The sequence below is a fragment of the Poecilia mexicana genome, unplaced genomic scaffold (genome assembly GCF_051168715.1).
Source record: "Poecilia mexicana isolate PSO_F unplaced genomic scaffold, ASM5116871v1 scaffold_18, whole genome shotgun sequence".
NCBI lineage: Eukaryota > Metazoa > Chordata > Actinopteri > Cyprinodontiformes > Poeciliidae > Poecilia > Poecilia mexicana.
The window spans coordinates 11,442,907-11,457,450 of record NW_028263387.1 but is presented as its reverse complement, the minus strand read 5'-3'; the positions used below and the strand labels follow the sequence as shown (position 1 = coordinate 11,457,450).

At 40.8% G+C, this 14,544-nt stretch overlaps 1 protein-coding gene across 1 annotated transcript in view; it reads right to left on the bottom strand.

Annotated features, from left to right (window-relative positions):
* Positions 1-14,544, bottom strand: part of rbpjb (recombination signal binding protein for immunoglobulin kappa J region b) — a 50,380-nt gene that overhangs the window by 15,236 nt on the left and 20,600 nt on the right. The window contains exon 2 of the mRNA XM_015011465.2: positions 5,608-5,646. Within this exon, the coding sequence (XP_014866951.1) occupies positions 5,608-5,646 (39 nt within the window). The remainder of the gene's footprint in view (positions 1-5,607; positions 5,647-14,544) is intronic.

Sequence of the window (14,544 nt, the reverse complement as noted above, 5' to 3'; positions counted from 1 at the left end):
ACCCAACAAAAAGACTCGAGCGCTTGCCAAGAAGTTCTGCTCTCCCCCAGATGTGTCCGTGTGGGGGTGGGCTGAACTCTCAACGCCTGGCTCAGGGGGACGGTGGGGAGCGAGAGACGGGAACGAGGAGGAGAAACAGAAGATGTAGAGAGAGAGAGACAGAGAGGGGAGTAATGGAAGGATAGAGAGGGGAGAAAAACAACAACAACAAAGCTGACCTCACCAGCAAAAACTTCTTGTTTTTTGGAGTTTTTTTCCTCATTCGGAGCCTCTTGCCCCTTAAAAGGCACAGACCGCGTTTAGATGGAGACGCCGCATCACACCTTGACTCATGCTGCACACATGAACAGATGTCAGTGACACCTGACACGCCAGGGTCTTCTCACACTCTCACACACACACACGCACGCACACACACAAACGCCGTTCCAGTCTGCAACGTTAGGCTCGGAGCTGGAGTTTGACAGAGCCTTTGTTATGAAAAGTATGGGGCCTCCTCAGAGCGCCGCTCTGTGTGTGCGCGTGTGCGTGTGTGTGTGTGCGCGCGCGTGCTAGGGGAGTTGAGGGGATGCAGCAGAGGAGGAAGTCCAAGAGAAATTGCGGTTTATCCATTTCATAATGGACGAGAGAAGGCTTTCTTACTTCACTCTAATGACATTTTCATGGGATATTTCCATCTGACAGCAAAGCAGAATTTAGTAATTTCTGTGTTACTGACTGGCCGAATTTTATAAACAAGAACAGGCAGCTGAACTGATCTGAAGCATCCATTTATCAAGGTCCCTAAAATGATTTATCTTAAATTCTCAAAGAAATATTAACTTTGCAGATTTTTAGGTCCTTCATATTCATTCAAAAAGGCAAAAATACTAAGAACTGGAATAGGAAACCTGACAAAAAACACAAACAGGAAGGAAGGACAAAATTAAGGAAAATGGGAGGAAGGGTAAAGGAAAGGGAAGAAAGAGCAAAGGAAGGAAGGACAGTTTGGAAACCACTGCTTTAGACAACGGGATGTGAAAAGTCTGGGAACAAGATTTTTTTTTTTTTTTTTCAATGCTTACTTTCTTAATTCTTTAAAGAAATCACCAACAGGTGTTTTGCTTTTTTCTAAACTTTGTCTTGATGTTTGGTGTGAAACCTATAAAGGTCAGGGACTGATGTTTTCATCCCTTCACTGTCTGACAGATTCAAATACCACCGCTTAGTTAGAGAAGGACGCAGCTGTGATGAGGTGTTAAAGAATATATGTTTGTATTCATATCTTCAGATCTTCCTCCAGACTACTGCATGCTGCTAGAATAAGAAACTGGTGTCAGCTCGGTTATGTGCAACACCTCTTGGCTTTTGGTTAACACCGTTTCACTGCTCAAGAAACCAAACCAGAACCAGACCGCTGCGCGACCTTCGCCTATCGAGACAGATCGGCTTTAGGAAAGGAAGCTTTCCCTCCGAGGGTCGTTATCCAGACCCTTCATGGTTTTGACTGTTGCGGCATGAAATTACAGATTTTCCTGCATTTTCTGTCTTCAAAGGTTCGGCCAAAGTTACACTTTTTTTTTTTTTAAGTTTGATTTTTGCCATAACATGATCTTGCAAACTTCCCCCAAAAAATTAATAAAGATTTTAACTTATATTTTACATGCAAATAACATTTCTAAGTACCTTCTTGAAATGGCTGTCTTAATACAAATCAAATCCTGCCCTGAAAAATTTAATATTGGTCATTCCAGTTAACATGAACTGAATGCACAGGAGAAGCAAATCAAACAGAACACTAAAAAAAAAAAGTCAATGATTGGTCAAAAAAGTAGAAAATACAGTTTAAAGGCTAAAATGCTAAGATTTTTCTGTAAATCTTAATTCTGTAAGATTTACAGAAAAGGTGCGATGACTGGTAAAGATTGAAAGTCTGCAGAAAATTTGCGAATGATAAAGAGTTGTGATCGCAACTTCATGGAGGGAACAGCAACAGTCTCTAGTTTATCTATATATATATATATATATATATATATATATATATATATATATATATATATATATATATATATATATAGATAGATAAACTAAATCAGATCAAATCTGGTGTTTCTAGGATGAACTGGCTGATCGGCCGCCTCTCACTCAGAGCATCATGTTGTGTCTCCTTTAGCGCAAAAGACGGAAGGAGAAGTGAGACAGTGACCAGCGCACACAAACCAACTTCCTGTGGAAAACTAGTGTGTAGACAAACATTAAAAAAAAAAGACATGTTCCTGAAATTTCGCATGCAAAATTAAAAACATGCATCCAGCTTTTTAAGGAAATTAAGCACAAATTGTTTATAAAGAACCCTTCCTATCCCCCCCACAAAGTATGAATCAAGTTTGTCAGAGCAGAGCAAAGCGAAAACACATAAAGTATCACAAATAATCTGATGCAATAGCAGAATGACGGGAAGGAGAGCTGTAATTTTTTTTGTGCTTAAAGGAAATTTGCATGTTTATTCTGAGAGAAGAAACTCCAGCAGAGGCAGAAGAGGACAGAGGGAAGGGAAACAGAGAAAAGGAGAACAGATAAAACAAATAAAAAGGGGAAATGTACAAGAGGTGAGACCACCAAAAAAAAAAGTGTCAAACACATACCAGTAAAAAAAACAAAAAAAAAAACAGAAGGACTGTGGTGTGCGTGTGTGTGTGTGTGTGTGTGTGTCAGCAAAGGTAAGTTAAATGAATATTGAGATGAAGAGGAGCAGACAAGGCATATGGCTTTTCATCTGCAACAGCAGCTAAAGCAGAGAGGGACTGTCCCTGTCCCACACACACACACACACACACACACACACACACACACACACACACACACACACGCACACACACACACACACGCACACACGTAGAGAGTGGGCACCTTTTTACAGTCATGCACAGTGAAAAAGCTCAACTAGCTTCAGAAGCCCCGCTGATTGAACCTCCCAAACCTTAACGGATTTTGAAACAAAACACTGTGCTGAGCAACAAGGGAAAACATTTTTAACATTTAACATTTTCAACACCAACTGATGTCAAAAGCAGGAGAGATTTTTCCTACAACAGTTTATTTGTCTATCGGGTTGTGACGTTCTGAATCTGCCCAACCGACTGAGCTCAAGTACGGCGCAATTAGTGCTGCAGCTATCCGATATATTAGCAATTAATACTGTATTGAATAATCCCTTGATTAATTTGAGTGATTAATGTTGCGCAACTGGGTTGCATTTCCTAGAAAAATGGAGGTTGAGCTGCTAAACGGAGTTTTAAACATGTGACGTGCAACTCAAAGATTCAAACCCGCTTGTCCATCATCCCTCTCCTGCGGTTTAAATCCTGTCCATAAAACGCCCAAGTAATGACCAGAGTTAAAATGTGTGTAGTATGTGAAATACTCAACTATAACTACACAAAAAAAAAAAAAAAAAGGTTTTGACATGTTTTTGCTGTGACAGCTGGGCGATTCGTCAGGCAATCCACACCAACATAGCTGCACAACTTCCACAGGACCCCCTTCACACACGCTCACCTACAGATTCAAACCTGCAACCCTCTCTGTGGACTAACTTCAGACCCTGAAAGGGATGATGCACTCTCTCTGAGGTCAGGGCTGATGCCAAACAGAAAGTCATCCAGCCACATTTAAAAGTGGAAAATTGATGTAGCGAAACCTTTAGAAATGGGGAATTGAGAAGTAAAAAAACCCCAAAGAGTAGAACAGCACGATGCACAGTGGTACAACCACAAGCTGCATTTAAAGCGGACCGTTTTAGAGAGAGAGAGAGAGAGAGAGAGAGAGAGAGAGAGAGAGAGAGAGAGAGAGAGAGAGAGAGAGAGAGAGAGAGAGAGAGAGAGAGAGAGAGAGAGAGAGAGAGAGAGAGAGAGAGAGAGAGAGAGAGAGAGAGAGAGAGAGAGAGAGAGAGCGCTCCACGTCTGTCATATTTTGGGCCATCAAAAAACCATCACATGAACCCAAGGGCCACTTGCAAGCCAAGGAACTGGCAGCACATGAATAAAGAGGGGGACACATCAAAAGGTGCTGGGGCCCCTTTTTTTTTTTTTTCCCTCAAAACCCAAAACGCGGCTTTTCCAGGCAACGTGCAACCCCTCAATTTCCTCGCCGAGAGCCATGTGCGAAGGCCGAGCACATGTGCGCACGCAAAACCCAATAACCTGTTCCAAATAACAAAGATGACAAGCAAAAAAGGCGAAACACATGCAAGCGCTTTGCAGCGAGCCGCAGCATCCGGCAACATGGAGCGCTGAATGACTCGCAGCGAACTGAAGGGCAAACGAAACGCTCCGAAAACCTGCAGCGGCGTCGTGTTCGGCGCGTCGCGTTTTCAGAGCCGAAGACTGAGGAAAGAGGAGAAGTCCCGCCTCTCGGGGGGGTTGAACGTCCACAAACAAACTGTGAGGAAGAAGCTCGTTTCCACACAGGCTTGTGAACAGGAAAGTCTCAGCGGAGATCAGACCCATCATAATCGACGGCGGCGGAGCAACTGTGATGCAATACAATAGGGAACGACGGATGGACTGAGGATGGCTGATGGCAAAAGATGCTGCGAAGGCGATCCGCCCGGAAACGCAGAAATGCACAGCAGTCATTACCGACATCACCAGGAAAAGCATCAACACCCCTTACATGGATTTTACTGGAAATGTATTTCATTGGGAAAAAATGGAGAAACTTTCACAAACACATTCTGAAAGGAAGAAGCATCTGTTTTTATTCAGCCATCTTTAGTTTTTTTTTTTTTGGAGAAGTTGAACCTCCACTTCAGCCAAAAGTCTTTTCCACCTTTTTATAAAAAAAAAAAAAAAAACCTCTTTCCCGTCTCTACTGAGAAAAAAATAAACAAAAAAAAAAATCCCCACAGCATAATGGTGTCATCACTGTGTGTTCCCGTAGAGACACTCCGTGATTCAGGGTGATGTCTGGTGTCCAGTTTTGGTTTCATTTAACCAGAACATAATCTTGTAACTCTGTAGCCTGATGCATCTTTTGCTACAAATAATCAAATGTACACTAAAGGAGTGCTGTCACTCAGTTTTAGGGAATAAAATGTTTTTTTCCCATTTAAAAATAGCTGAATTATTTGTTTATTTGCATCTTTTAATGTATTTCTAATATTGTATAAAAAGGCTTAAGTAGTTAAATGAAGAGTCTGCGGAATGTGCCAATTTTTAATTCAAATAATTTTTGTAGCCGATGGATTAATCAGAATAACCAATTAATCGCCGGAGTAATCGATTAATCGTCAGAAAAATCGATTGTCTGTGTAACTGATTGTCAGAATTTCAGATTAATCGATTACTAAAATAAAAGGCGGCTGCAGTCCAAGCTTGTGTTCATCTACCACATAAAACCTCAACAGAATACTTTGAAGTTTGTGGTTGCAGCGCGTCAAAATGGGGAAGAACTTTAAGCGTTTGGAGGCAGCACAGCTTTTCTATCTTTAGAGATGAAATTCTGGCTACACGTAAGTCACCAAAGACTTCGGTTTCCAAGCGGACGGACGGACATATCAAAACACGAGAAATTAACGCGCGTTACGCACCGCAAGGGACAAAACAAAATTGGCAAAACATTTCTCACCTTGTTAGGCGCTGTGGCTGAGGGCGCTCCCCAAACTTCCTGCAGAGACACAAAGTGAGAAAGAAAAAAAAACACATAAGTGGGTCAGTTATTAACCACGAGCAAACAAACAAATGGCAAACACGGCGATGCTAAACGGCGCGTCTTTCCACGCACACAAAAATCCACCCACTCTGACCCTGATGGAGCGCATTTCTGCAGAAGCAAGCGGGTCAAAGCGAGCGGAGGGTGGAGAGGTTGAATAGAAAAAAGACAAGAAGATACCGTTATAAAAACGTGCATGAAGCTCAGCCACATGCCGCAGATGGTTTACGATTAGATTAACCTCTTTCGTGTTGCTCAGAAGATGCATCCACAAACTTAGCTTGGCTATCTGCACATCTAAACGGCCCCATGGCGGTGGCCTGGATGTTTGACGACTCTGTTCAGCGACTTGTTGGTGAGCAAGTCGAGCAGCAGCCTTCTGGCTTTTTGGAAACATCCAGAAATGTCTCACTTGATGAATTTATGACAGGGAAACTAGTTTAAAGGTTCACAAATTTCACAAGCACTGAGTCAACCTTAAGCATTTTGTAAACTAGACACCACAGGATGTGATGGGGCCCACAGACACAAGAGGAACTGGATGCGTTTCATCACCACGGATTACTGAAAGATGCCAAACAGGCGTAAATCTCACCTAACAGGATGAGGGATTCAACTCTTCTGATGAAATCGACTCAATGGGGGCCAAGTCAGGTAACGTTTCTGAGTCGAGATGAACTTGAGAAGACAGAAACTATTGATTTACGCGCTTTAGAAATACACCGATGGTCAAAGCAAAGTGAAAATCAAGAAATCTGGTGCTTATCTTCAGTACACGTATAAATCTGAAGTGTGTCTCTGGAGTACAGTTACTCCACTTTGGGAAAAAAAAAAAAAAGTCAAAACTCTCTCTGAGTTTTAGCTTCAATCTGAGCAGAGCTGATCTGAGCCACTTCTACACTAGAATCACATGAGAAACAAAGTCTGACGGCCCGACTGAATATGTTTTTGACCCATTAGGCGTCCAAAAAACCTGAAATATCTGAGCTCCACCCGTAGGTGGTGATAAAGTCGACACAAACAACATTAAAGTTTTAAAACCAGACGGCTAAAGCAGCGCTGGACAAAAGATTTTCCCTAAAATCCCTGCTTGCGTTTCCTTTGACTTGGTTTACCGTTTCCTCTCAGTCGTTAACGTCTTCAGTTCACATCTGACATGTTAAAGGAAAAGCCAATCAGGATGAAGGACGACCGATGTTGAGAAACCAGTTAAAACAGATCAGGTGTTGATCTGCGGCAAGCAACAAGCAGCATGTCTGCTCAACAGCTGACAGCAAAAGGCCTGACTAAATATCGGCTTGCTAGAGTGGCGTTATTCTAGGAAGAATGACGAATGGGTATGTTTTTGCAGTTAGCACTGAAGAGTCTTCCCTGACGGTACGGGGACGTTCCAAGATGACAACGCCAGAATTCATGAGGCTCAAACTGAGAGAGTCTGGACCTTCGACCTGTTCAGAATCTGTGGGGTTAACGCCGGATGAAAATAAACCTTGTGACAGAAACGTTTCGAAACAATGTCACAGTGAACATGTGCTGTAATAAAAGGTTGTTGTTGTTTTTTTTAGCTTTTTTGTGGCGACTTTTTTGGCAAGGTGTCGCAGTTCTAAATATGAAACTATGAAAATTGGTCCTTTTTTTTCTCTCCAGCTTCTTAGACCAAAAGAATTGCATACAAATCCACGCCTGGACCAATTTAAGTTTTATCTTCAACAGTTAGTTTTTTTTTTAAAGATATTTGTTAAACTAAAGCCACGTATGTCCAGTCAATGAAGACCCGATTAAAGTCAAAATCTACATGCAGCACTCAAACCACCAACCCTCACCACATGGGCATGTATGTAACCAAAATTAATCTCAGCTCAAAGTTAGGAGAGTTTTCTTTCTTTGTTAGTTATTTAAAAAAAAAAACCTGCACGTAAAAAACCCCAACACCATCTGCATGTAGCTGTCTGACCATTTTCCTCTCTTATTTAACAAAAAAAAAAAAAAAAAGAAAAGATCACCAACTTTGCACAGGCGAAATAGAAACTAGTAACAGTCAGAGGAGGCTGTGGAGAGGCATGCAGGGTTTTTCCTGTGGCGGGGCTCTACCTCTCAGCTAACTACTCATGAACTGCGGCCAGGTAGTTTTTTCCGGAATCAAGCTGACAAACACATAAACAAAAGACCTCGGCGCTGCTGCGACAGGAAGCAGAAAGCAAGGCCAAACCGCTGATAGAGTTAACATCAAACGTGCTGCTGATCAGCTTCTCATCCACTTAAGATCTCGGGGCAGAAGAGCGGTTGGCATCGGCGTCGAGAATCCAAAATCTCTGAAGTCCACCAAAAGGAAATGCATATTTAGAAGGATTCAGAGGACACAAACGAACGGGAGAGTGGCTGGATGTCACAAGCACGAACACTTTCTTATCTGCATCAAGGATTGTTCACGGGCGTGAAACCGAGACATCTACCGAAGCCTTATCCTCTGCACAGGCTGCCTTTCATCTCTAGGCTCCGAGAGCACATGTGTTCAGCATGAATCAGTCAGTGAATGACCTGTGAACAGAATAATTGCAATCTTATTTGTCTCATTCAGTTAAATTACAGCTTGTGCTACATCGGACACGGACGGTCAGTTGAAATAAAAAAAAACAAAATGCGAGTCCCACCTGCAGATGTTTAGCGGCGATTCATTCCAGGCGAACCAACCACCTTCCACGATCAGACAAACGAGTCGGTAAGCTTGGGTTCGATTCTGATCGCGGCTGTTTGCCTCCGACTAAAAGGGTCAGGAGAAATCTCAGAGGAATCGAAAGCCAGTTGCAGATAATCGAGTAGAAATAGTTTGAGGCAAAAACAAAAATCAAAGTGTGGATTTTTTTTTTTTTTTTTTTTTTGTGAACAACTATTTTATCCCCAAAGCTAAAAATATCTTGACTCTTTATATTTCGTAATCTTAGACAGACAAGAAATTCCAAGTATTCAAATCGATTATAATATTCAAAAATCGCAGTGAAATATCAGACTGTCAGCATTGTGCAAGCGTCAGCTGCTGCAGGATATCAGAAAACTATTACAAACACAGTAATATCCAATTTTTTTTCTTTCCGCTTTCGCCCTCATTTGTGCTCCCGTCACTCTGACCTTTGGGACCATGTCGTTTATGTCCAGTCGGAGCTAAATATCACATTTATCGAGGAAAATCCAACCTTGTAACACTAGGAAAACAATAACTATTGTGCTCCAAACAACCATTTGAATATTGAACATTGATAGCGATGCATCGTTCAGCACTAACCGCAGAGTTACTCCAAAACGCATCGTTGCCAAGGGCCATATGAATCCATGATCCCAAACAGTCTTTTCGAAACATAAAAACTGAGCACACCGACATCGCGTTGATGTTTTGATAAACTGCTCAGGCCCATCTAAGACCGTAGTGGTGCAGCTGCTCATAAATAATGAAAACACAAAGATCTCAACCTAGATTTCCAGACACTCTGTTGCAGGTTTTTGACATGCTCCTGCATTTTTTTTCCCCCCTGCCTCTCTCGTGTATTTCCTGGCCGAGTTGGAAAATCCCAGAAGCCGAACCAGTGATTTCCTAACAGGCAGTACAAGATATTCAGATGTGCTTAAAGAAAAAAAAGAAAAAAAGACGCACATGATTATGTTTTCTACTGTCTTTAAATGAGACCAAATATTTGATTTTTTTTTTTTTTATTCCAGGTCAGTTTATGTTGCTTTCTGTAGACAAACATTAGAATGTATTTTAACAAATGATGAAAGCCCAGGTGATGTCAAGGCTTTGAAAGCTTCTTATTGATTCATAATATTCAAGTTAAATAAGAGAGGAGCCCATCTCTACTACTGAGAAGCAGATATGACTTGTGCCTGAGCCAGATGATGGGAAAAAAAGGTGGAATGCTTATAAGGGAGGACAATCAATAAGGTTCCCACAGTGCAGCGCTGATGCTTCCACCGGCTAATAGATTCCAGACGGCTCTCTTATCTTCCCTCAGCTCTCTTCTGAACATCACAGCACCTACTGCGCGCTCCGAATGATGGGAGACGGGATTACTGCAGGGAGCGTGATGTTTAAGGCAAAATAAGGGAATAATACGTGAATGGGAGGGAAGAGGAAAACATAAAATACAGATACATTTATGTGAATGTTTTTCTTTATATTTTTTTTCATTACAAGTCTCCACCTCCATGTTTAGGTGATTTTATTCAGTGATATAAAAACATAAAAATAGTGAGCATTAAGATAGTAGCAGTAGGATATAAAGTGAGATCAAGGCTTTCAACTTGTGACATGCGCTTTTTGGTTAGCCAGTTCTGTGAAAAACCACAGTCCACACTTCTCTTCACCTCCACAAACTGACTTTAGCACATCAAGTGGAAACACAAAACACCAAAAAACAGAAGAAGCCCGAACGCAGGAAACCACAAAAAGGTAGAGTTGCAGATGTCAGGGGCAAGACGTTCTCACTGTTGCATCAGCACTTCTCCAGCCTGCGCCTCAAACATGCAGCAACGTCTCGCTGCTGCTAACTTCGGTGAACAGCGGGTCCTAGAGCCTCGGCTTTTGTCTTCTTTAAAAAAAAAAAAAAAAAAAAAGCCTCATTATACGAGCTGTCGACATTAGGAGTGCAGAAAAAAAAAACCCTGACAGTCGTTCGCGGAAAACGTTGAAGCGTTTCCTGCGTCTCCTCATATGATGGCACTGATTCCAAGAAGCAGAAAAAAGGGAGAGGAAAGACGCAGATCACTCAGCTGGCAAACAAAACCTTTACTCATCATAGTTAAGAATACATTAGAGCCACACACTGCATAAAGGATATTTCTCTTTGCTGTGTCAAATAAGATTGCTTGTTTTAGAAATCGATTATCTTGATTACTCGATTTTTCATTAAACCACTTTAGCCTCTTTTATGCAACAGAAGTAATTTTTTTTTTAAATAAGAAAAACATTTTATTGCTTAAAATGCAACAACACTGAACTCCTTTAGTGATTTTGAATGGCGTGAAGCTGAAAAACTGCCACATATTTATTATTTCTTATCTTGAATGCAACATGCATATTTTGTACAATTTTGGCTTAGTTACTGCTCTGAATATGTTGTTATTTCCAGCAAATGGCCTTTTTTAAACATTTGTGCTGTTACTAAATTAGATGATGATTATTTGAATAATCGATTAATCACGATTAGTCGTTCCGGCCCTAGTGTCAAACATAAAATTCGACTAAACTTTTCGCTTTTTAGGTCAGCTGGGATCACAGAGCCCGTTTTAATTTATTAGATGCCAGAATAATCAAAGAGAAGATGTGGAGCTAGGCTTTTGGACTGCCTTGCGAACAAACGCGTCTTGCTCAGAAATTTTCTTTGGGACGTCAAGGTTTCATGATGGCCACCCTGAAGCCTTGGCTTTGCTGTTCTTTAGCCGCTTCGTGTCTAATCTGGCTCTACGTTTAGGGTCACCGATGACCTCAAGAACCTCTTGTGACCCAACTTTAACTTCCTGGCTGAGGTTTTGACATGTTGCTCAATACTCCCACACAGTTTTCTTTCCCCATGATGCCAGTTCCTCCTGCAGCGAAACGGCCCACACCATGATGCCTCCACCCCCGTACTTTACAGCTGGCTTGGAAGTTCTTCCCGTTTCCTCTTTCACAGTTTCATCAAACTACAGCATCCTGTCGCCTTCGCAGATACAGCTGAAACCTCAGACAACTCGAGGTAAACCGTCCCCTCCTCCAAAGGCAGCGAGGTAGAGCGAGTAGTAGTCAGGCTCTGATTACAACAAAGCAAAACAAGAAATATAGGCTGAAACAGAGACAAACTTCTGAGAGGACAAAAAAACGTTTTCATCTAATTAGGATATTATACGTCATCATTTTTGACTTTGTGTTTGTAGCAAAAACAAGCAGAGTGTAGCGAGCAAAGCTTGACTGAATCAATATTAAACAACCAAAACGGTTTTCAAAAGTTCTGTAAAGTGAGAATTTTGGTTTTGGACAGAAATTTTACAATTCTGGCCGTGTCAAAGAAACAGTGACGCTTAGCAATTCATAGTGAGCAAAATATTCAACATTTAATCTGTGAAAATAATAGACAAAAGACATAATGGTAAATATGGTGATAATGCAAACATTTGTATAATGGAAAAAAAAAATGTAAAAAAATTTTAATTGGTCAAACTTTGGATAAAAAAAAGAAGCTGGATTAGAAAATAATTCAAAATGGCCAGAACAATTTAAAAACCTCCTTTCAGTTTTTAGGACCTGCAAATATCAACAGCTTCAGTTCAATATTTGCCACAAAATGAGTTTTTGTTACTATGGCAACTTATTCATCCCAGTATATGGTGAACAATATATAACAGAATAAAAAACAAAACACACATTTGAATTGAATGTAATTTTCGCTCTTCACTCTAAAATCAGAGCATAAACAAAGTGATGCTGTTAATAATCAGAGGAACATTACTCTCTGGATGCAGCTCTGTAGGACCGCAGGAAGAGTTTATTGCGTTTTAGGAGGTAGTGGGAGGAACTGGTGGCTGTTATGAGTCAGACTCTGATTTTATGCTAAGATGTGTTTGAAGGAACAACGATAAAAACCTTAGAAGACGAGAAAAACGCACCAAATGTCGTCTGCCGTCATGTCATTGCGTAGATGAAAAACTCTTAAAAATTCATGGCAAAACAGACATGTGTCGTCGCTCTGGCAGGTGTCTTATACTGAACAGCTTAAATTATTAAACAAGGGATCATTTCATGAGTCGGAAATGTTTCCATTTCACCAAAACATTTACAACAAGGAAGCAGGGAGAAAATTTTGCGCCTGAGCACTTAACAGGAATGTGCCGATAACATCCACACGGCTTACGTCATTTAATTGCAATCTAATGTTTTTCTGTTTAATACTTTTAGGAAGTGCATCTTTGTTATACATGGATGTTATCGTAGGGTCTACGCCAATCACGGGGAAATCTGTTGACAAACTAGTTGTGCAACACACGTTCATTGACAGCCGTGGCTAAAAAAAAGTTTATGACACAGGTCATTGTTAACGGCAGAGGTCCTTAGAGTGCACTATTCAAGTATATTACTGGAAAGTTGAGTGGAAGGAAAACATTTGGTATAAAAATGAGCTAAATGATCAGGCATAACCACAGACTTGTGAGGATTGAGAAACAAAGCCTAAAGAGTTTGGTTGATGACTTACAAAGCATAACTCAGCAATGTCTTAACCTATCCTGCTGAAATAAATTAACTGCTCCTGAGCACTGCAGTGGTATAAAAATGGCCATAAAAAAGTAATAGGAACACCATCTTGTCAAATGACCAACCAGTCAAATTTCTAACAATCAGATAATTTTGTTCTTTCCATTCGACGCGTCACAGCTAAGCAATCAATCCATACAATCACAACAACAGCTTCAAAGTCAGTCAGTTTCATTATCAGTAAAGTATTATCATTTCTTTTAGACTTGGAAGTGAACTTGCTGACATGTAGATAAAACTTTGCCATCAATGTCAGGATTTCCCCCAGAAAACTTTCTAAACCCGGATGAGTGGCATTTTTATTTATTTATTTATTTATTTATTTATTTATTGAGTTAAAAAAAATACTTAAAGTTGACAGGAAGTTTGAAAATATCACTTGATAATTATGTGTTATTGGAAGATTAATACCCGAAGACCAACTATATAGTCTTAAAAAAAGGGGTAAACATTAAAATAAACTAAAAATATACTGCTCAAAAAAATAAAGGGAACATTTCACACATTTCACTTTAATTTTGTGTGTGGCTCCAAATCCAGGCCTCCATTGGTTAATAAATTTGATTTCCATTGATGATTTTTGTGTGATTTTGTTGTCAGCACATTCAACTTTGTACAGAACAAAGTACTCAGTGAGAATATTTCATTCATTCAGAATCTAGAATGTGTTATTTGAGTGTTCCCTTTATTTTTTTTGAGCAGTGTATATGAGCAATGCTAAGCCTGGTGGGGGCACAAGTAAAGCCTGGTGGCCCGCCAGGCTTATAATCCTCTAGGGCAGTGGTTCTTAACCTGGGTTCGATCAAACCCCAGGGGTTCGATGAGTCGGTCTTAGGGGTTCGGCGGAGTGCGTCTTTACCGCGGAGGTAAAGACACACTGTGTAAAGTCATGATGACGCCCCGCTTTGCCATCACTTCCTCCAGAGGATCACGTTACATTGCTTAGCCAATCAGTGCTGCGGGAAGGAGTTCCACTCTCAGCATGGATTTGAACTTGTGTCTTTAATTACTTCAGTAAAGCTCAGTTTTTACCAAATTCTATAGTCTAAATCTGCTCCTTAGTCGCATCTTTTCGGGGTTGCTACTGCCTCTAGTGGCGTGGGGGAGGTAATACAACTAATATAATTACATTAATAAATCAGAATACCGCAAATTATTTTCTGTGTGTGTGTGTGTGTGTGTGTCTGGGGGGGTTCGGTGAATGCGCATATGAAACTGGGGGGTTCGGTACCTCAAAAAAGGTTAAGAACCACTGCTCTAGGGGAAACCCTGAACAACAACAAAAAAAGACAACAAATCCACATAAGCCCAAACTGAACATACAAAATACTTCTGTTTTGTCTATTAAGTGAGCTTTTCCTGTTGCGAAGTGAGGTGTGTGCATTGTTTCAACTGGAACAACGCTGTCCTCCTTTACTCACAGTTAGCCTTCGGTTCAGGGAGAAATTAACAAAAAAAGATCTGAATTTTTTAATTTAAACAACAAATCCCTTCAATAGTTTTGCTTTGCGTAAAAATGCAGATGTGTGTAAGAGGTATGCAGCCACGCTGATCACCACAAAGTGTAACATCCAGAC